The 22,399-nt window shown below is 39.0% G+C and overlaps 1 protein-coding gene across 1 annotated transcript in view; it reads right to left on the bottom strand.

The window, feature by feature from the left end:
• Nrx-1 (neurexin 1) overlaps positions 1 to 22,399 on the bottom strand; it is a 130,992-nt gene that overhangs the window by 63,131 nt on the left and 45,462 nt on the right. The window contains exons 6-10 of the mRNA XM_011506042.1: positions 20,577 to 20,603; positions 11,868 to 12,026; positions 10,193 to 10,345; positions 7,185 to 7,256; positions 1,105 to 1,212 (exon numbers count right to left, since the gene is read on the bottom strand). Coding sequence (XP_011504344.1) covers positions 1,105 to 1,212; positions 7,185 to 7,256; positions 10,193 to 10,345; positions 11,868 to 12,026; positions 20,577 to 20,603 — 519 coding nt within the window. The remainder of the gene's footprint in view (positions 1 to 1,104; positions 1,213 to 7,184; positions 7,257 to 10,192; positions 10,346 to 11,867; positions 12,027 to 20,576; positions 20,604 to 22,399) is intronic.

Here is a 22,399-nt window from a genome sequence, read left to right on the forward strand (position 1 = left end):
TGTCTTTTTCCCCCCCCCCCCCCGCCATCATCAGCAACCAATCCATCGTGTACTACGATCGGCAAGTAACGTTCGTTGTGACGTCACAATTGGCTAGCTCTCGCGCGTTACGGCAGTGTGGTCACATAACCCATAGGCGCGCTTGCTCGTCTCTTGTCTTACATCAACTCGAGCGTAACTTTGTGAAGTGCATTATAGGCGAATTTAACTAACGTCATGTCGTCCCGATTAATAGTGCAGATTGTATCGATGAAGGGTTGTTTTATTTATTTTTATTTTTTTTTTTTTATAGACAAGTAATAATGAGTCGATGTAAATTCGATAACCTCGAGGAAGCATCGGACTAAGCTAAGGAAGCTAAACTTTGTTCGACTCGCGTGTTACTTCCATATTACATACGTTTAATTATATTTTAATCAAGTATAACAGTGTTTCAGGCCGCCAATGTATAAGCTGACGTGTCGAATTATAGTAGTTGCATAATGCTATAATAACAAACTCGAATTAACTTAGATTTTTATTTCGTGAATAATTAATTATAGTATTTTATTGTAATTCAATTATTATTATGTCGATCTCGTAAGTAGCTGTTGTATTGAAAATAATATTTTTAATTTAATCGTAAGTATGTTTATTTATTGCCAACAGTCGTAAAATCTTTATTAAATTTTCAATAATAAATTTTGATTATTAAATCGATAAATTTGCCACTCTTGCATTTGTTATTCGGAACATATATTTTTATTCTTTTACTTTCTGTTATACATCGAGTCATTTGTATTTGCAGATAATATTTATCAATTCTAAGTAGATTCGTTTTGAAATTGACCAAGCATAATAAAAAACATAAAATAAAAGAAAACGAAAGAGAATATTACAAAAATTAAGGATATTTTTTTATCTTTGATTTTGCGGAACGAAGCCATAATACTGAGAGAAATTTAATGAAATTTTGGTTAACTTTTTCATTTCACTCCGTTGCAAGCTTGAAATTGTAGGATAAAGAAAAGATTATATGGATAGGACAGTAGACAGGGGTAGGAGAAAAAGTTTTCTTTTTCTTTTTTTTTTTCCCAAAAAGTTTTCAAATAATGATTTACATACCCGAGTGAGCGATGCACTTCTACTATACATGACCAGGCCGTTGGGCTCGTTCGTACGAATTTTAAAAGATATACTTCCGGATTTGGCAGCTTTCCAGGGTGGAAGAACCTGAAACAAAGAGGAGCGTGCGGTTCTTATTGGAGATCTCACGGCCACTGCTGAAAAGCCCCTTTAAATCCTGCTGAGAAAAGTGGACTGGAAAATCGGCTAGCATCTATGCGACCGTTGTACCTTTTTCATCCCCACCCATTGCCAATCCATCGGCGTACCCACGTACACGCACGGATTGTCGCGATCCGCAAATGCGCATGCACACAGTCAGGGCATTGCATAACCATTTAAGGAGGCTGTGATAGGCAAGAGAGACGACGTAGGTCGTTCGGTCGCGACGTGACTCTTCGTCGCCTATCCGCTGCTTGCCTCGGGCCTTTCACAAACTCTTATTCCCCTTAGACTTATTTACAATCTTCGAATGACAGCGTGAAACTGCCCGAGGCACTTTAAATAACTCAACGTAATAAATATCCTTGTTTATAAAGGTGATCGTTTGGAGACGGCTACCGAATTGCGCGCGCCTCTTTCAATTTCAACGGTACCGCGCGTGCATACAAAGGACTCACGAATACGCGGTAAATCTACGGACTGAGCACGGATGGGAAGAAAAATTTTACATTATCGAGACTTAGGACGTGATCTTATTTTTGAGTAACGGGTATCATTGGCGCATTCAGGTTTTCGGGAAATTCCTTCTACTTTTCTTCGATTCTGGACGACGGGGTGGGTGTTCATGCGTTACTCAAGCCACCTTGCGAAATTACGAGCGAAGCTAGCCCACGAATTACCTAATTCCCTGGTGGATTAATATTTTAAATGACTTGAGCGATGTGCCAAACTTCGCTCGTACAACCTAGAGAGACGCCGCTTCCACGCCAATTTCTCGTCTACCCTCGCTACGAAATGCTGCCTCTCCGTACATGTGTGTACATACGTGCTCGCGCTCACACGATATGTGCACGATGGAGAGTTAAATGGAGATATACAGTGTATGAGTGAGTAAGACAGAGAGAGAGAGAGAGAGAGAGAGAGAGAGAGAGAGAGAGAGAGAGAGAGAGAGAGAGAGAGAGCGTTAAATAAAAACAGAGAGAGAAAGAGATAAAAACAAAACGTATATATTCGCGCGCGCGCGCGCGCGCGTGTGTGTGTGTGTGTCTAAGCTCGTTTGTCGACTCTATTCCCCACGAAATTCGTGGTTTCTCTTTTTCATTTGCGAATCATCATATACAGCCTTCTATTACCTCTGCTGGAAAATTCAATAACTCTGATTTGTTCTGCCTCTGTACAGGTTATTATTCTTTTTACATTTTTCTCTTTACTTCGCTCGCGAGAATCTATTTCTCGCGAATCCGCAAATGTATGAAAATATTTCCCCGCTGCCAGTTTACATTGAATCGTTGCTGACTCGGTGTCTTTCACATGTGACGCAAAGATATTTTGCATACCTAGCAGTTTGCATTGGCTGACTATGAAAATCATAAAATCACATATTAACTAAAATCGAAATTAAAAACATATAAATAAATCATAAAGTAAAATATTGGCTGTACGTATGAAATAATTTGAGCCCAATCTTGTGCTCAACACCTAAAGTTGTGTGCTAATTTCATGCATTTTTCTAGCACTGCGAGTCATTCAGATTTCGTAACACGCGTCACTTGTTATTAGCTTTTCTGCTCCTCCATATTATTTTTGCCGGCTTTAACAGTTCTGGAAAAGCCATGAATAATTCGGTGCTTAGAGAGCCTATTCCTCCCATTCGTCTCGCGATCCATTACAACTTCTACGTTACTTTTGGAAATAAATGATTCGACCAATCTCACGGGGTCAATGGCCACTCCTGTTTATTTAGTACCAGTGGCCGGTGTACTACGTAGTAGTTCGTGTCGCGGAACGCTGCGAGTCCAAAATTCACGTTCGCATGGTCGTCCTGTTTTTAGCAGCGCTTCAGAGTTTTGTATTCTCCTAGTCGAGCAGTTCCCTATTTTTTTTTCTTGTTCTTCTCTTGTATCAAGATCCAAAAGTGTCTGTATGACGTGCTCACCGGGTTATAACATTGCCCTCCGTACCCGGGGGGAGGCAATCCCTCAATTTCTTTTTCCAGGCCGCGCGGTCAACGAACTGGTGTTTCAGCATTACACTTCTCTCGACCTTTTCTATCTACAATGAGCCTTTCCAGTTTTTCGTTGTCCGACCCGTTGGAGGATTTGCACTTGACTTTTCACGTTGTGATAAACGAGAATAATTGTTTGTAAAGTTTAACTTTTTTCTTTTTTCTTATCCATGTGCTTTTCTGTCCGTCCGTTTATCGTGGACTTGAGCGTATGCGTCGAGATATACATCGAAGGTGCGCTAAGATGCGAAATGTGGGAAACGGAACTAACGATGTTTGGAAAATTACGTGTGAGCCACGAATAAATAGATATATTTACATAGATATGCGTGGATATGTAGATACGTGTGATCGTCAGGCTAGACGAGGGCGGTGCTTTTGCGGGAAATCCCGGGCTCGGAAAAGGAGAACCGGAACTTCGTCGTAACGCATAACTTGTAAGAGGAAAAGTTAGTTATTAGTGGGGGAGAGAGAGAGAGAGAGTGAGAGGGGGGCGAGAGTGAGTGAGTGAGAGAGATAGTGCGAGATTGGTAGTGGCTATAGACGGAGGAGAGAGGAATGAAGGTAAAGTGGCGAAGGAGGAGATATTCCGTACGGTTTAACGTCGTTACAAAGTTACCGCTTTCTTCGGATATTCAAAGTCGATGGGCTTGCTTATCAAGGCTTGAGTTTCTGCGTTAGCCCCTTCGAAATGTCTCGGGGCATGATGAGAAAAAAAAAAGCTCACGAGCTGATAGGAGTTCGAGAGCGATAAAGTTCGCTGTATCTTTGGGAGCGAAGACGAATCTTTCGTGGTACTTTTATCACCGTTGCACCTGAGATCCTTTACAAATTAATCTCTACTCAAACGCCTTCCTGGTCTTTTCTCCTCTCTTTATCCCTTCCCCACCCTATTTTTTCCCTTTTTTTGTTGTTGCATACCTCACGAAACATGAAAGCGATCCGGATATTCGTGTAAGCCGCTCGCAGAAAAGTCTGTGATGTAGAGATTACGCACTTGAATAGAAGTCCTGAAGATTCCGGTCTATTGGCTTTATGCGCGACTACACTTGCACAGTGGAAGGGGAAGGCATGTAATTTACACGCACCGTCGCTGTGTAAAACGATCGTCGAAATGCCGTCGTCGCTGCTTTGCGATCGTGGACATTTTAATTTGCAGCTCAGCGGTGCCGTATGACAATTATTGTCTTGCAATTGACATTGAGGCAAGGCCTGACATCTATAAATATCCATTTTCCACCTCGAGCTCTTCCCGATACTTAAATAGTTATTAGAAAGTATCAATTTCGAAAAGGGTAAAAGCTATTTCGATCTATCTATCTACGTGACGGTTCGAAACGAGGTCAGCTTACATTCGAGAAAAATTATTATTGTCCTTTCATCAATAAAAAGCTTATTGACAAGTAGATTACCTTTCAATTTTCACTAAAATGTAAGCGATTATTTATCAGAAAGTCGACTTTGAGCAACTATGGCATTTTCAACGCGCGTACTCGAGTGCCCGGGAAACATGCGCGAGGAAGCCATTCGTAATTGGATAATACCGGGGAATGAATTATTTTGGCCGGTCTCGTCTCGCTGCACAAACACACTCCTTGTAAATTTCCTTTTGATATAGTAAAATAACTCATTTCCAGTCTGCCGCGGCGCCGTGCCTTCCACGCAATACCGCCTATTTACAATAGGATTACCCGCGCGATAATACAAATAAAATAACAATGGCGGATTAAGCGCAGCTGCATCACGGCGCTGCATCCGCATCCGTGTCTTATTGTTGAAAAACAGAGGCGAACGGGAATTCAACGGTCGTGCATGAACGATAACGGGCCTTTCGCGGTCTGTCCATGCGACGTCGCTCAAGGGACGCAGACAGGTGGCGTGGAGTTGATGGGAGGCTCTCGCATTGTCGCTGTATTCGACCGTTACGACTGCTGCCAACCCCACGTTTCTGACTTATAGCGGCCTCGAGTCCCGCCTCCTTCTACCAACACCCACTCCAATCTCCCCCGGGGTGTGAAATAATGCGAGCCCGCGATCGCGCTGAAACGGAGATGTACGAGACGATGGGAGGAGAAGAGCTGGAGATGTCGTTTATAACCGCGCGATATCCCCTTTCGAGAATCCTCCTTGTCTCCCGAATGTCTCCTCGCTCGCGTAATGTTAACGGCAACGAGTGGGACGGTATAAAAATTGATCATGTATACTCTTACCCAGAGAGCCATCATGTATCGCATTCGGGGCTAAAGAAATTTTGATAGCGACCTTTTCGCGAGAGCTGATATGTGACTGTGTCTGTTGTGTCAGCGGCTGTGCTTGTGTGCTTGTGTGCATGTGTGCGCGGTAAGACGGCGATAGAGTACCGCAGTGGATACAGAATTATAATATCGTGGTGTCGGGCTGTGTGTATGTCGTTGTCGTTGGCGGCGGTGATCGTTATGTAATTTGCGTTTACGGAATGTTTGAAACTTTGATGAGAGCGAGGTTACGGGAGCGGGTGAATATACGAGTCGCGAGTCCTAAAATTATATAAAACATAAGTAATATAATGAGCATTAAATGCTGAAAGATACGAAATAAATAGAATCGTGAAATTAAACTAACATCCTCTCTTCCATGCAAATTATTGTGCATTTCATATATTATGTATTTTCATAGACATTATATACACCCTCATACATATATGGATGATAATTTTTTACATGCAAATTGGTGCTTGTTCTAGTTATATATATATATATATATATATATATATATATATATATATAAATATATATATATAAATATAAATATATATCTATATATCTATATATATATATATATATATAGAAAAGTTCGTTCATTGCAGTGATGGATGGATGAGCATGAGAATAGTGGTTTGTAAATATATTTATCCGCGGGAAAGTGTTTTCGCCCGAAAATCATTTCCGACCGACAATATTATATCATAATGCTCTGTATTATTATCGACGATTAAAAGAGCATTATCGAAAAACAAAGAGAATAAAAAAAAACAAGGAAGGAGACACGGATGTCACTGGATGCGAGAGGAAGATAGAGAGCGACAGAGAGGAGAGAGGGAGAGAGGGAGAGGGAGAGGGAGAGAGAGAGAGAGAGAGAGAGAGAGAGAGAGAGAGGCTAAAAGTACGAGCTTGAGATTGTAAAGGGCTTCTTGCTCCGCTCCCTATATTCCAGCGGCTCCATTCTTTTATCCTTTATTTTTATATCCAATATCTTTCGTTTTATTTAGGAAAGCTCGGCTCTGCAAAGAAATCATAGAAAAGTTTTACGAGTACTCGACTCCCCGTGCTCTTACGAACACCGCGAGTACCAAACGCCCGAGACTTATACGGATACCCAAGCTCGAATAATAGTCGAGCACACATGCACACAGATCGGTAGGGCTTCGCATCGTTGAAACGCTCGTTGAAATCGTCGAATCGTACATTTATGAGATGAAGTAAGGCAAGAGAGTGCGTGCATGTGCAAGTATAGTATAGTGATAACAGTGATTATTATATTGTCTAATACATAAGGTGAGACGCGAGTGTATGTACAGGTGAGTGAGTGAGCGAGAGGGGCCAGGAGGCTGTTGTTGGGCTCCTGGAGGATCGCGGGGTTAATGGGTTGAGGCTGGTGGCTGTGGTGCGCGGCTGGGATGGGGCTGGGGTGGGGCTGGCTCGGATAGTAAGAGATAGATTGGGAAATTTGGCGGAGGGTGGCAAGTGCATATCGCTCCTCGCTAAAAGCTAAGTTCGCGTGAAATAGTAGCCAATCATAGTGGTGCTAGTCAGTGAGGCAGGGCCGCGGAGCTATTCTCCGCAGTTACTTAGGCTGCTGCCTGCTTATCATAACCATCGTTAAACTTTGTTGAGCGTTTGCTTGATAAAAGCTGCGCTTTTGACGGTTCGCTTACCAGGTGGGACTCTGGGCTGGTAAAGGTGACCACGGTGCCGTGAAGTCGCCGGACGCTCACCGTCGCCGGCGCCTGGTTTTCCCCGTACACGTGTACCGTAGATGAGATCGATCACGAGCACACACAGACAACAATGAGGCACTCTCTTTAGTGTCGTAACAGGGACGTATCATTCGTCGTGATCGTCGTAATCATCGTCGTCGTCGTGGTCGTCGTAGTAGTCGTTGCCGTCATCGTCCTCGTCGTTATGATTCGTCAATATTTTATAATGTAAGTGCTTGTCCCGAGCGATGCAATCTCTCGTACGTGCGAATATAAAATTTTCTTGGACTAGGGAGATTTTTCATGGCAAAACTTGGCAATAAGTTGTTAGCGGAGAGCTTTACGTTAATAGACATAAATGGCGAGGACTCGTCCAGGGCTCACCGTCTCATTGCAGAGCTACATACATTCATGGACCAAGTGTTGCCCCAAGGTTCTCTCTCTCTCTCTCTCTCTCTCTCTCTCTCTCTCTCTCTCTCTCTCTCTGTTTTTCTTCTTCTCCGCAGGATGCTTTATTTTTTTATCGGGCTTTAACAGGAAATGTGAAAAGGCACGCCGCGAAGAAGAGCTCGCGAAAAGTGGGATGCCTCTGACCTCGTTAATACGTCGTCTTCTTTTTCGCCTTTCGTCCCACAACTCGCCATTAAAATATCCAAAATAGAAGTGGGTCAATGTGACTGCGGCTTCAATTTGTCCGCGTCTCCGCATGAGAGTAATTAAGCGCTCGCTCGTTCTCCACCTCCTCCCATCCCGATCTTCACCCCGGATAAATCTAGCGCGAGTTTGACATCGTCGCGGACCTAACCGACCTGCGATGCGCTTAAACCTATGACATCGCGTTAATGATACAAATCTGCTTTAACACCCTCGGACATTTAAACGCGACTCCACCAATCGAGCGCCCTTACTTGTAAACGTCACTTTAAAAGGGGCTTCCTTTATTGCCCCCCTCTCTTTTGTCGCGTAACTGAAATGCTTCCTCGATGATGGAGGGCCAGGGGAGTTACCAGTGATTCGCCTCCGGCTCTTAATTAAGGAAACTCGCGTATTCCTTCTTTTGTTGCTTTAATTAGTTTCAAGCTCGGCTTTCCGGCGTCCGCTCGCGCGCTGAAATCTTGCACTCGCCATTATTTTTCGCCCGCCTCCGTAGCCGATTCGTCTACGGCTAACGAAGTTGTCTTCGCAGTCAAGGGGCAAATGTTTATTACGTTGACGATGCACAGACACGCTAACGATAAGTTGGTCGATATATGTCATCGTGATGTATGTGCGTGAACGTCGTGAGGACAAAACGGTTCGTCGGCCGCTTGTTACTTTTTGCGTTAAAGAGAATAGGAGAGAAGGGGTTAGGATGGTCTGTAAAGCGAATGTCTTCGTTTAAATGGATCGTCGGATTTTGGTGCAGCGGTTATTAAGACGCGAGACCGCCAGTGATCATCTCGGATTTCCACATTCCTCGAATTCCCGTCGCGTACAGCTGTCGCACTATAACGGGGGCCTGATTTTCCAGTATCATTGTACATAGAGGAAAACCCAGTGCTTTTGTTAAACGTTACCGCTGATGAGATTCACTGAGAATTTGGCGGAGCGGAGGGAGATAGATAGGTATATATATATATATATATATATATATATATAGAGAGAGAGAGAGAGAGAGAGAGAGAGAGAGTGGAAGACAGTGAGATAGAGTAGGAGAGAGTTGGAGAGAGTGGGAGATAAATAGACAAAAGACCAAGAGGGAGAGAGCCATCCCAGGATGTTTTAAAGATGGGACAACGATGCGAGGAAGACCACCATAAATATCGATTAGCGTGTCGAAGGATTTGCGCCTATCCTTAATCTTGTAAATCCGGTGAAAGGTGCGAGAAAATATTTTCTGTCTGATCGTAAATTCGAATTTAATACCTTGTAATTATTATAAATCGCAAGCGGACGCGGCCCAAGAATTTCCGTGCCATGATGCAATTCATATTATACATTGCTTATAAATTATTACCATTTGCTATCGCGTTTATTCGTCGTGGTTCTATATTTTTCCGCGAATCTTTATAATACTAGCCGATGAAAAATGAGCGCCAATTTGCACTTTTATTATTATTATTCTTATTAGTTATTTATTTGACCCGACAGAAAACGGTAAACAATCAATGTGAGCGCGCTAAATTTATATTTAACGCTTGATTAATTATAAAGCTCCACGACACTTCTCGCCTCAGTTGAAGCAATTTACAATTATTGCCATTTTGAATATAAAAATGAAAATGGGGGTATGAGAAGAAATATGTGTATCATTCGACATACTTTATATCGAGCCGCGAATCATCGGCTTAATTATCGCGCGTAGAGTAAGAGAGGGAGCGAGTGTGAGTCAATTACGCGAGAGTAAAGAGTTAAATCGAATACAGGCGGAGGCCGTTAAGAATGAAAATTGCATAAAATATTAAACCGTCGGCGAGAAACAACTCGACGTGGTGAGACATGTTTTTTCCACCCTCCCACGCCAACCATAGAAACTAATTTAGTCGAGTGCGTAAGCACTCGTGCGCAGCTGTGCGGGCAATGAGAGCAGGAGGAAAATGCCGGATATTTGCCGAGATAACGGAATGAAAGTTCCTCGTGGCGCATCGTATACAGACTTAATGAAGGAAAACGCGCTTATTAATGGCATAAGAGCCTTTTAAAACGGGCACTTATAAAGGGGTTCGCGCGCGCGCTCAGCAATCAGGATAAAATACACCCGCGGACGGAGGATGGCAACGAACGGAGTGCACGTACATTTGATTTTTAGCAAAGCTATAGCTCCCTCGGCTCGGGTGCAGCTTTTGGCGCTGCTCCGGGATGGGGAGTAATTAAGCTCGGTCGAGAGTCGAGTGAAGTCAAGTAAGTCAAGTCGCTGCTATGTACGTGTGTAGCATCGAAATTAGAAAGGTAGAGGGTCTGCGTGCGGCGCAGACTTGCATACTCACGAGATGGGAGTCTCGGGTGGTGAAGGTGACTGGGTCGGAGGCCCTCGGCTCCTGGCAGTGGAACTCGATTTTACCCCAGGCAGCGGCACCCGGGGCGCCGCTTCGGGCCGTCTCGATCAGCTCCATACGCAACCCCTCCGCCTGGAATTCCACCTGGAACCAATAGGACCAGTTGCTTGCTTAAATCGAACGAGGCTCGCTGGAACGAGGGCGATGTGATTTTTTAAAGAATTTTTTAAAATTTACTTGGAGGGGCCGCTTTGGTGAGATTTGTCGAGATAAATGTAGCTTTCTGCAATTGCCGGATAATTGTTAGGATAATTTATATTTGGGGCTTAATAACGGAGTATAAGCGTTTGGAAATTGTTTGACAAGTTGCTGCAATTTGCCTCCCGTAATTATTATTGTGCTCATTATTTGAAATTTCAATATTCTTTTGCTGGTTGTAAGTGCTCTGTTATTCTATTTTCATATTTGCATAGGCAGAAGAAAATTAGTCTACTCCCATTTTAATTTTACTATTGCCGAGAATATGCCGCGGTTATAAAATGAAACCAATTAAAAGAGAATTACTCAGATTCTAATTTTTACCATTGTAAAGACGTTTCTTCAGCCTCGTAGTTTTATCATAAAATTTCACGAGGCCGTCAATTTACACCTTATTAATGGAAGCTCGAGGCGGTCCGTATAACTCGAAATACGATGTTAAATTATGTTTATGTATTCCAAATAAATCTACAAAGTTAGGAGTAAATATCATAAGAGTTTTAAAAAATTTGAATCCCGGCAACTCCGACTTCTTGCAGCTCTTGTGATTTCATTCTACCGTTTTCATCATGGTAATTTTTGTCGTACGAAGTTGTAACTTTCTTCATATTCTCGTCGAAAGTAGAATGGAGCGGTAGAAGTGGAAAACGAAGATGAAGAACAAAATGGAGCGTAACAGGCTATAACCGACGTCCCGGGAGTCCTTGGGCACACTCTGTCCTTAACTACTTGCGGATCATTCGTAAAAGTTTACTTGCAAATACATTCATTTTTTTATTCCTCGCTTTGGCAAAATTAAAAAACGATTACAGCGAATAAAATGCGCTAGATCGGGCAATTCTCGGCTCTCATCTCATTCCTATTTAAATTGCGAATAATTACGTAAACGTCGAGCTTCCAGCTAATAGCTTCGATGTCCGGCCTTACATCATTCAAGTTTCTTTGAGCCCCAAGCAAGACACAAAAGTTCAAGCTTATTCGTGCAGTCGTTAGTCGAGCAGGCGGGCCAGATCTCGTGAACACTGCGCGACGCGTAATCTCCGAAAAGCGCGCAGTAATGCAGAACAGTAACGATGCTCACGCCCATAAATGATAATTGATAAGAGAGGATGAACGAATAATCGGCCAAGCACTCCCTTCCCACTCCCGTAGGAAACGCGCGGCCGATCGATAATCACGACTCTTCCCGTCAAATTTATATCCTTCGACGAATAATATTTACCCCCCATTTTCACGTAACTCGTGTCCCCGAGGACGCTAATCAGGACAAATGCCCCTGCTCCACGACTTCAACGAAAGCCCGTAGGTAGACCTAATGAAATACCAACGAGATCCGCGCGTACAGAGAGCGCGAGGCTGAGTTACGGCCTTCGTCTCGACATGGCCACTCGGTCATAATTCCACTCACCTTGCGTAGACAGCCGACAAAGTTGTTGATACCCTTGGAGCCGATGAGCTCGCGAGCGTCGGCGCCGCCCCCGACGAGGATCCGCTCGCTCGCCAGTTTCGTGAATGATCCGGCGGTGTGTCCGTGCTCCGTGTACAGGCCGTCGACGGTCGCCGTCAACTGCAAAGGCGAATTCCACACCCCTTAATTAGCACTGCCGATGGTATTGGCCGCGCAATGGTCGCGCGAAGCAAACATTCCCCGGGCTAATGAAAGGGAGTGTCAGGTGGAGCGCGAAATCCCGGCTCTCCTTACCGTGTAAACCTCCCCGAGAGTATTTTTCCAGATTTCGCTCGGGAGCACGGGAGAGAGCGAGCTCCTCGACCTTAACTAAACCTTGCCCCTTTCGAGAGCTCGCACGGATGCTTTAGTGGGACTATAAACTTAGCATTTAGACAGATGCTGTGGAGAAGTTCAGGGCGAAAGTGATTTACTATGATAGGAGATCCGGGGTATTTTTCAAGCTGTAATTAGTCGGGAGCATTGAAATGAAAGTATACGCGGTTACTATTTCGCATAATGGGACGGTGAGAAATTGTGGCCGACTTGTGCCATGGATTTGCAATCTCACGTTAATTCATTTTCTTTGTCCTCTAAGCGAGATTTTTCAATTATTCATCCGCAAGACGTGCGGTAAATTGAGGAAATTGCGGAGCGAAAGAAGAGCCAAGGGAAAATACATCACGCCAATATTGGCATTTAATTTATCAAGTTACTGCGAAACAAATGCGAAATAACGACAACATTCACGAGGGTAATAATAATAACAACAACAACAACAACAACAACAACAACAACAACAACAACAACAAATGCCAATGAAAAGTATTGCCTTCTAAAGCTGCTGCACGAGCATATGTGACTTTGTTTAAAAAACAGACAGCGAACTTCGTAGCTTCAATGCTGCACTCGGATCCTAAACTTGGAAATTTCTTTTGCGACTTCGAAGCACGACGAAGAGATTCTCTTTTCGTAGAATGTAGCTTCACAAACCCATAGGAACTTTTCAAATTGATTTCTTGCATTAGTCATTTTTGTTAAAGGCCCTCGCGAGTTTACCAAACAATTAGCTGATTAATGATTGTCGATTTATAACATGCGCCAATACAATAACAATACGCGCTCTTAAATTTAAAGAGCAAACAGTTTATTAAAATATAGTTGACTATTTGCTGTTATTTATAATCATTATTATTATCGTCATTATCTTACGCGGGCTTGAAAGTAACGTATTTAATTATGAATTTTTAACAATTTTAATACTTATTAAACGTGTCTAGTTAGTATTGTGCATTCGTTGATTGGTGGGGGAGGGTGAACAAGGAAGGAAGATTCGATTACTGTTAGATTCAAACTTTTATAACGATGAAATTAATAATATCAGCGTATATATGTTATTTAAAAATGAGATTTATCTGCCAGTATAACAATTTATTCAGTGCCCACATCCGACGTTACTCATATTCATTTTCTGCGATTTTTGTAAAACAATGATTCAGTGACTGAATTCTCATATCAACAATTATATTATATAATAATCACGTAATTTATATAGCACATCGCAGAGTGTATTTTATTATTATAATGTAAATGGAAAATTATAACTAATAATGATTTGATGTTTTTATTCTTAAAATACACAAACATTCATAGCGGTGCTATACAACTCAATAGTTCATAAAAACTTCAGCGACATTGTTCATAGTATTTTCCTTCAATCTCCACCCATATTCAATAGGCTTGCTGGATATGTCATAAATGCCAATATTCACAAATATCACTAGAATAATATTGGCATAAGCATTACATAATAAGAATAGTACAATCTGATATTTTGAGTTTATAAATTGTAAATAATTGTAGAAAATTTTTATTATGGTTTCAGATTCGAAGAATTTACTTATGAAATGACAATAAAACAGGCGAATTACGTTGAGTAACAGGAATTATAATTTCATTTTTCGATATAAGTAATATTATGCATCGATTTTGTACGAAGTTGTATGAAGATATTAATGCTTGAAGTAAGAAATCAATTTGAAAATAATTTTATTGGATTAATAGCTTCTCATATATTTATTTTCATCAAATCAGAATAAGCCAGATAATAAATAATCTTTAAAAACGATTAATATCTTTTCCACATATATACGTATTTTTATTCCCATTTTTAATATAATATTTCAGTAGTTTTTATCTCATTCATCAAGCATGTAAACATATTATATTTACATAGTTGGAGATAGTTTTAGTCGATTTTAATTTATTGATAACAATGCACTTTATCGTAACAATGTAATTAATAATACCGATAAATTTCTAATGATTAAAAATGAATTAGTTAAGATGTAAATGTACGTCCATATAAGTTTATTGATATAACGAATCGTGATTATATTAAATTACATTGGATAACATTCAAATGAAATAAATCTATTTTAAATACACTCCATAAAAAAGATAGTAATCGTAGATAGTAGTTTTTATTCGATGCTGTTAAATGTTGGAAATTAAACTCATTCGGGAATAATAACAATTTCATTTTAAATGATATTTATCGAACAATAATGATCGCAGAATTTTTTATTTATTTCCACAGATTTTTACAAAATTACAATTAATTTCTTTTATCGAGCACTAGGTAATAAAATACTATAAAGTTTCAAAAACTTTTAATGTGATTTGAATCATTATCAATTAGCTGTATTAATCGATAGTTGGTTTTAATTATGATTTTTATTCTCAATGAGTCGAATAAATAAGAATCTGATTACATTATTATCATTAAATTATATTTTCGAAATAAAAAACATATGAATTTATACAGTCATCGATTAATGCTTATTAAGACCCCTTTGTGTATATAATTAAAAAATAATTATCATCAACTCAAAGCTATTTGGATTGGATTGGATTTAGTTGCTTTTTAATGGCGAATTCATGCATTTATTTTAAGGTTGCTAGAAAGTCGTAAAATAGATTTTGTATTGCACTTTTTGAAATCAAAACTTTCTTCAAGTATAATACTGTTAAGTTCTATCGAAATTCTTAAAATTGTTGATTTGGCAGCGGGAAAAGCAATTCGGCCCTGGACTTTTACTATTACAAACAAAAACTTTTTATGCGTTTTTACAGACACTTTTCTTTTTTGCAACGCAAAAAGTTTAAAAAGCAATATTTGATTGATTTTAAAACAGTTAAGGTTATTTAAAACACACATAGTTATCAGTATAATCAGCGATAAAATTCTAAAAGCTTGTATTTTTCGTCAAGAATTCACAGTTCAGGAATTGTTAGATAATAAATCTTTATTGTTCGACGATTCAACGTGAAAATTGCTATTTCTTCGTATTTAATTCTATCGTATATAATTTCGTTGATGTCCTTCTGGTTTTACAAAAGAAAATATTTCAAAAACTCCTAAGTTAATTTTCGAATTTCAAAAAATTGCAAAAACCAAAAATACAATCCTATTTTTAATAATAAAAACTTTGTAGCTATTTATATATAGAAAATGTCTCATTTTTTTTCCAAATATATGATATCTAAGAGCATTAGGTAAAAGAATTTATCTTTTCCTTTACTTTTTTTTCTAATTGCGCTTTATTTCGACAAAATAAATACTGCCATAATCCACGTAATTAACTCCCCTTAGTTCACAAAATAATTCTTGGTACGACATTCTCCGAGGAACACAATAGAACTAACAATTTTATTCGAATGACAAATTTATAGAGAGCTTTGATTGAAATAAGGTTATTAATAAAATCTTTATTAGTAAAGAATGCACAGTGTTATTTTTAACTGTAGAAGTCAGTAATTTTCCTAATGATGATAAATGGGTCACATGTGTGCCGTAGTAAAGTAATTTTAACTGGCATATTATTTATTACTTACAGCTTTACTATCTTTAACAAAGATTATTTTGTTCATTTAAGAATTCTTACTTCTCAGTGTAATAAACAATCGTTTGCAACACTGTAAACGTATTAAAGTTTTAAGCTTTTTTTTTTGTTTACAATATATATATATATATATATATATATATATATATATATATACATATATATATATATTAATTATGTTTTACTCTTATACGGATACGTTATTATCTATCAATCGAAGTGTAAACGTAAGAAATCCCTTTTACAATAATATCGCATACTCCTTAATATACATATGTATGCATGCACGTGTTTGCATATATTTATTTATTTCTTAAGTGATGTAATGCATTATTTTGAAAAACTATAAAAGACAATTACTTTTACATGAATAACTAGTGCGAATATATCGATGTTTGTTTCGTAATAATATTTAAGAAGAAATTCATTTTCAATTATATTATGGCTAATTTAGAATGTAAAAATTCCCTTTAATATTATGGTGTTTTTTTTTTCTTCAATTATTTCAATCAGTGAAATTTAGAAAATAAACAAATTAGTTTTAGTTATGAGGATTATAGGTTTGCAACGCTGAACGCGAGAAAACAATATTTGTAGTTTATAAATATGAGATTTTTAATTAGAAAATAGTATTTATGAAAATTAGTCTTTAAATTGCCATGAAATGCAACATATTTTTGTACGAACGCCATCGATGAGCTGCATTGGAAGTATTTTCTTTGTTAGTCTTCACTGAATAAAAGTACCGTTCTATTTTTTCCTACTATTATCTACAAAATTCTTGATATTATGTTTTCTTTTTAAGAAGGATGTAATTTTAAAATAAAAGCTCTCATACAACACAAAATTATTATTAAAGTCTTTTGTTATATTTAATAAGCTGTCCGTACCAAAATAAACCGCTCAAATATGAAAGTAAGGGCTTGATAATTAGAAATTTAAATTTGAATAAGTTAAAAAATTTGTCGTAATAATATTATGAAATTATGAGTACGACTTTTCTATTAACATCGGTATAGACTAATTATAAAACAATAAGTTTAATTGACTCATGTAAGAATTAATTCTTAATATCACTACTGATTGTGAGTTTAATAGAATGAAAATCGACAGAGCAATATGGTGAAATGATAGTTTTCAACTAATGTTATTTTAAAGTTTGTACTAGATAAATATATTTAAACTGAGACTAAACTGTAGAATTTGAGTTTATTTGCATATTTAATGAATAGCTGCGGTAGTTATTATGCTTAGAAAGAGTTTTATCTTATTCCCCCATGAATCTGTATTTTTAAAATAAATACAAGTTTAGTTAATGCTTGGGAGCTTCATTTTATAACATTAGTAAATTATTATCATTTATGAATGTCTATTGACACATAATTGACACATAGAACATACAACGATGCGTATCATTATTGTATAAAAATTTTGCAAACAGAATTAAATTATATTGTTGTTGAACGTTAATTTTGTAAAATGTGCATGTCAGACTAACGTATTTATAAAATTCTACTTTGCATTTGAATACAAAAATAATAAATTCAGATGTTGAAGAGAAAGCCCGTTGTACACGTTGGCTTACCTAATTTTATAAAAGTTTTTCCGGTTTATATGTAATATTATTTAATAAATTTAATCTGTCTGCCATCTTATTAGAATATTGCCCAATGAGATACAAGGAAAAATTTACTTTACCATAAGCTTACACTCAATCTAAAACTTCATTATTATTCCGAAAGCAGAAAGACATAACTTGTGCAAGACAATTGCCAAGTTTTAATAATTTTTGTTATATGACGCAAGATTAAACAATAATGCCTCCTCGGTCCCAGTCAAGTTTCGACCTTATCCAGGAACCCGTAATTAAATCCAGTGGCCAGCATTGTAATTTGAATAAGAGAAAACGTTTGTGATTATCGGATGGTTTTTAGGTGGCGCGTGGCCCAAGTTTCGGGCAAGGAGTGCTGGATATCAGTCGTCGGCTCGCGTAATGTGATCTCGGCGATAAAATTAAGAGATTCCCAACGAAGAGTGTATTTGAGATAGTGGTGCTCGGGTTAACTCGTTGCGCGACAGAGCGCCCGAGTCTTTTGGGGAAACGGCGCGAGACGCGTCGCGCCACTCAAATACGAGCGAGGCGGATGCTCCCACCTCCTTACCAAGGACTTCATTAATTTCTTATCTTCTAGCCAGGCCTTTTCCTCCCCTTTTCACGAAGCTTTCGTGCTAAGAGCTCACTCCTCTCCCCTCTATTTTTCTTGACAGCTAACTGGATAGCGGGGTGGGCATATCTTTGAAGCGCGACGGAAATTGGAGGAACGACGAAAGCTTGGCAGTTAGCCGTCGGTATAATTAAAGATGAAACTCGATTTTCAACGGCGCGTACCTTCTTACCGCTTTGCTGGGAAATGGAATAGTCTCGGGGAGCTGAGGGGATATCAATTTCTTACTCGCCTTGTTCGCCGGATGCCCGATAAGTCATTCCGGATCTCAAAGTGAACGCGCGAGAGCCAAAGAAAGCCACGAGGAAAGAGAGAGAGAGAGAGAGAGAGAGAGAGAGAGAGAGAGAGAGAGAGAGATCGAGGATTTATTGACCTCCATGCGTCTCGATGATTATGAGAGCTTAGGTAAGGCTCGGATTTTGATTAGCGAATTGCAAAAGATAATAGCGACGTAACGCCCTACCTTCGTTACGCCCTTCCCTTGTTTTCCATTCGTTTCAGGATGCAGTAGCTTTACTTGGCCGGCTAATGATTTGCCATGACATTCCTTATTATGGATAGGATTCACTAATGTTGGTAGATGCTCTATCTTGTTCGTTACATCTCCGTTGAATTTCAATGCCAGCGATACTCATTACTTGTGTTTAACAACGAGTTAGTCTTTCGCCGATAAAGTTCAATGGCCAAAGGCCGACAAAAAGTCCGAGAAGATAAAATAAAAAAACACGCCCACGTTACTTTCTATATTTTTTTTTACTATCGCGTATGTATTTTTATAATAATTCGTGATTTTCTTTATTCGCTGAATATCGAGGTGAAAGTTATCCGGCCAATTTATAAGTTCGGCCTATTATACGAAACATTTGGATTGTTCTTTTTCTTGCGATCTTTGTGCAAAATGAAGGATCTCGTCCTTTTACAAGATTATAGATACCAATACGTTATACCAATATATCAGATCTGATATTTTTGGCGTGACAACATGATGTGGGATCGTTATTTTCAGGTTATTGTCTTTAGTTCGCTCGTCGTTCAACACTCGACAGTCGCTGATTCGTCGTTAGCCATATTAGCTCTGGCAAGCAAATTCAGGCAGAAAAGATGAATGTATCGCTACCCTTAAGTCTTTTACAAATAAATCGTCTGTTTTTATAATATCCTAGCTTTACTTTTCAAATTATTCACCATGAACAAAAGTTTAAATGGAATTATTTAAAAGTCACTTATATCTATTAGAAGTGAAACGTGATGCATTATGTCTGTATGCGGATTGGTGAAATCGAATAGTTTAGCTAGTTGCGAACATTATGCTTTTAGGTCCAATACGTGATCAACCCTTATAGATTTATTAACTGTAATGAAGATGCTTGTCGTTTATCACTTGCTGTCTCTATTACTCCAAAACTTTTCAAATAGCGTGTTAAAACTAGGCGAAGGGAGTCTACGATTCGGCGCGCTAAAAAAAACTAGAAGCTCTTCATTGACGTAGATGGGAATCTTTATGCTTAAGAAAAAAGAATTACATGGAGAGTTCAACAATGTAATTCATTCTAATGTTACATGTAAATCTAATCGATTTTTATCTACTACATTCTAGTGATCGTAATTTCTCAAATACGACATAAATAAGAGTTGACAATGTGAATTGATCTATTGTCCTCCTTACATCTAATTCTACAAGTTTTATCCGACTCGCATTAAATTTCTTTTCTGGAACATCTGATGGTGCGGGATGTAATTCACCCAACTCGAATTCGGAATTTCTAACTGTGCTTCTGTCTGCGTTGAGGAAAAATTATGAGCACTTAACAGATATCATATAAAATTCTTAAATTTACCATTTCTTTCCCACGATCGGCAGTATTGATGTTCATCGATTGAATTCCGGAATTGTTCTAATTCGTAATTCTCTTATGTTTAATTTTCCTTAGGATTCACGAGGCTTTGCCTTGTGTTCTCACGCATTCACTATTTACACGTTGGGAAAACATGGAGCGGAATTCCACGGTAGGAAAAATAATTTGCCGAGAGCCTAAATTTTGAAATGTGTTCGTTTTCATTTACGCGCGCATGGAAATATCAATGAATGAGCTGCGAGTCTTTTACATTGCCGCCATTAATATCACATTGTATTGGAAATTTTTTTATCAACGTGACGCGCGCGTGCATCCTGGCAAAGGGATGGATGCGTGTCTCATGCGTGATACGTAGGAACTCGCGTACTCAAACGCCAAAGTTTCGTTAAACCGACTAGGGTTTTGGACCGTCGCCTGCATTTTCCGCAAATCGCAGAAATGAGAACCAAGAGCGAGGATGGGACGTCTCTCATTTCTTTCGACTCAGAGGTCCGCCCGAGTTCAAGACCAATCCAGGCAATCCATCCTCGCAAAATATAAACGATAAGCATTTTTTTAACAGGATTTCGCCACGGTTTGGCCGACATTATTCACGGACTCGTGGAGGAATGTCGCTCGCGCGGCACAAAGTTTGCCCATTTTTTTTCTTTACTCTTCCGGTGCTTGTGCCGGTTTGAGACTTACCCTGCAGAAGCTCGTTACCGTGGAAATCTGAAACAGAAAAGGCAACGTCATGTCAGTACCACGCCAAGCGGACGCCAAAGTGTTTCATTTCTGCTGGCTATATTATATGATTTTCTTGTTAAAGCGGACAGTCCCTCCATACTCCCATGAATTATTCCGTCGATTATTATACGGCCCACCGTCGTCGATCATTTCTCTCCAGCGAGAGTACGACGGGGAATCATCTTGTCGCAGAGAGAAAAGCTGTACGCGGGCCACGTAGTCTGCGCTCTCACAATGTCAAGTCCCTTGTACTTTAGTAAGTCGTTACAGTCCATTTACGTTTCATTTCTATCTACGGCGCGTTATGTGAACAATATTTATCTTGCTCTTTTGCTCGATAAAATGGCAATTGGGTCGAGAAACCGTTTTTAGATGAGCGAACGAGTCGAGATGGGCGACGAATGTATTTTCGCGTGCTCGATAATTACATAAGCCGAGCAAACTATCACATATAAGCTTTTAACGGGCTCGTTTTATTACTTTAAAGTAATATGCGCCGTGTGCATATGTAATTGGCATTACATTTGATGTAATGGTGACGAGCGCCAGGTAATTTAATAAGCCGTATTACGAAAATATACGTTTGTATATTGATAAATGAAAAACAATTGCTCGAATGGCAATGGTTATAATTAGAAGGGATTTTTATGGAATAAGTTCGTCGAGACAAATATTTCGAGTGGGATTTTTACTTCCTTGGAAAAGTTGATTTTCATTTCAAGCAATTTCACACGCAGTATGTGCACAGTTTTATTTGAAACTATTTCTACTTGAAATTCGAGTGTAATTTTATGACATAATGTCAAGTAAACATTGAATAAAATTGAATTTTCGTTCAAAGTGGCGTAAAAATTTAAATAAAATAATCCAAACTGTAAAAGAATTTAATGTTTACTAGCTAGATAAAGCGAGCTTTATTACAGCCGGTTACTTCTCCAAGTTGTGCCAGTTCGGCTAAAATCCCAATTGTCAATTGTCAAATAAAGCGCAGCTTACAATGAAAAACATTGTATTACTCGGATTTTTAAAAAACATTTCTTAGTACCATGAAAAATGTTGATTTATATATATATATATATATACACACATGTATATACGCGTCATGCCGATAAAACGCATAAGCTAAATAATATTGCTAAATAATGTTTAAGCTGTAGGGTAGCGTATGAAACAAACATATACGACACGACGGGCAAAAAGTTATTATAAAAAGGAATGAAAAGAATGTGATAAGTGGAATAATTATAAAGACTTGAATTGCCTATGAGAGCTTAGGAAGGTTGGCAGCAAACACGTAATTGAAAGCAGCAGCTTTTACGCGCCGTGAGCTCTCTCCAAACAATCCTGTATTCTTTGAGTCATTCGACGGACAACGTAAAATCCCACCGACATTTATCCATTATGACTCGGGAAAAAAAGGGAAACCCTGTCGAGCTCTCAGCATTAGCGTCATTCTGCTTAATCTCCAGCATTTCGAGCATTTGTTGCGATCCGAATTTTCCGAATTAACACTTCCCGATAGAAGAAGTAACGTAATTCTTAATGAAAGAAAAAAAGAATCAGGATATCAAACGCATAGCTTAAAGCTTAAGAGTCAGGCGATCATACTGCACTTGTAATCACGGATCTAGGATAATTGAACGGCGAAAAAAGAGAAAAAAAAGCCTTGAAATATTCTTCAATTAAGAGCGGCGAGCTAAGTTACGAGCGATTTGCCTCCCGTTACATAAACGCTAGCGCCGCCCATTCGTGCCCGTCAATTAGCCCTGATTTATAATGCT

Source organism: Ceratosolen solmsi, unplaced genomic scaffold (assembly GCF_000503995.2).
Source record: "Ceratosolen solmsi marchali unplaced genomic scaffold, CerSol_1.0 scaffold7, whole genome shotgun sequence".
Classification (NCBI taxonomy): Eukaryota; Metazoa; Arthropoda; class Insecta; order Hymenoptera; family Agaonidae; genus Ceratosolen; species Ceratosolen solmsi.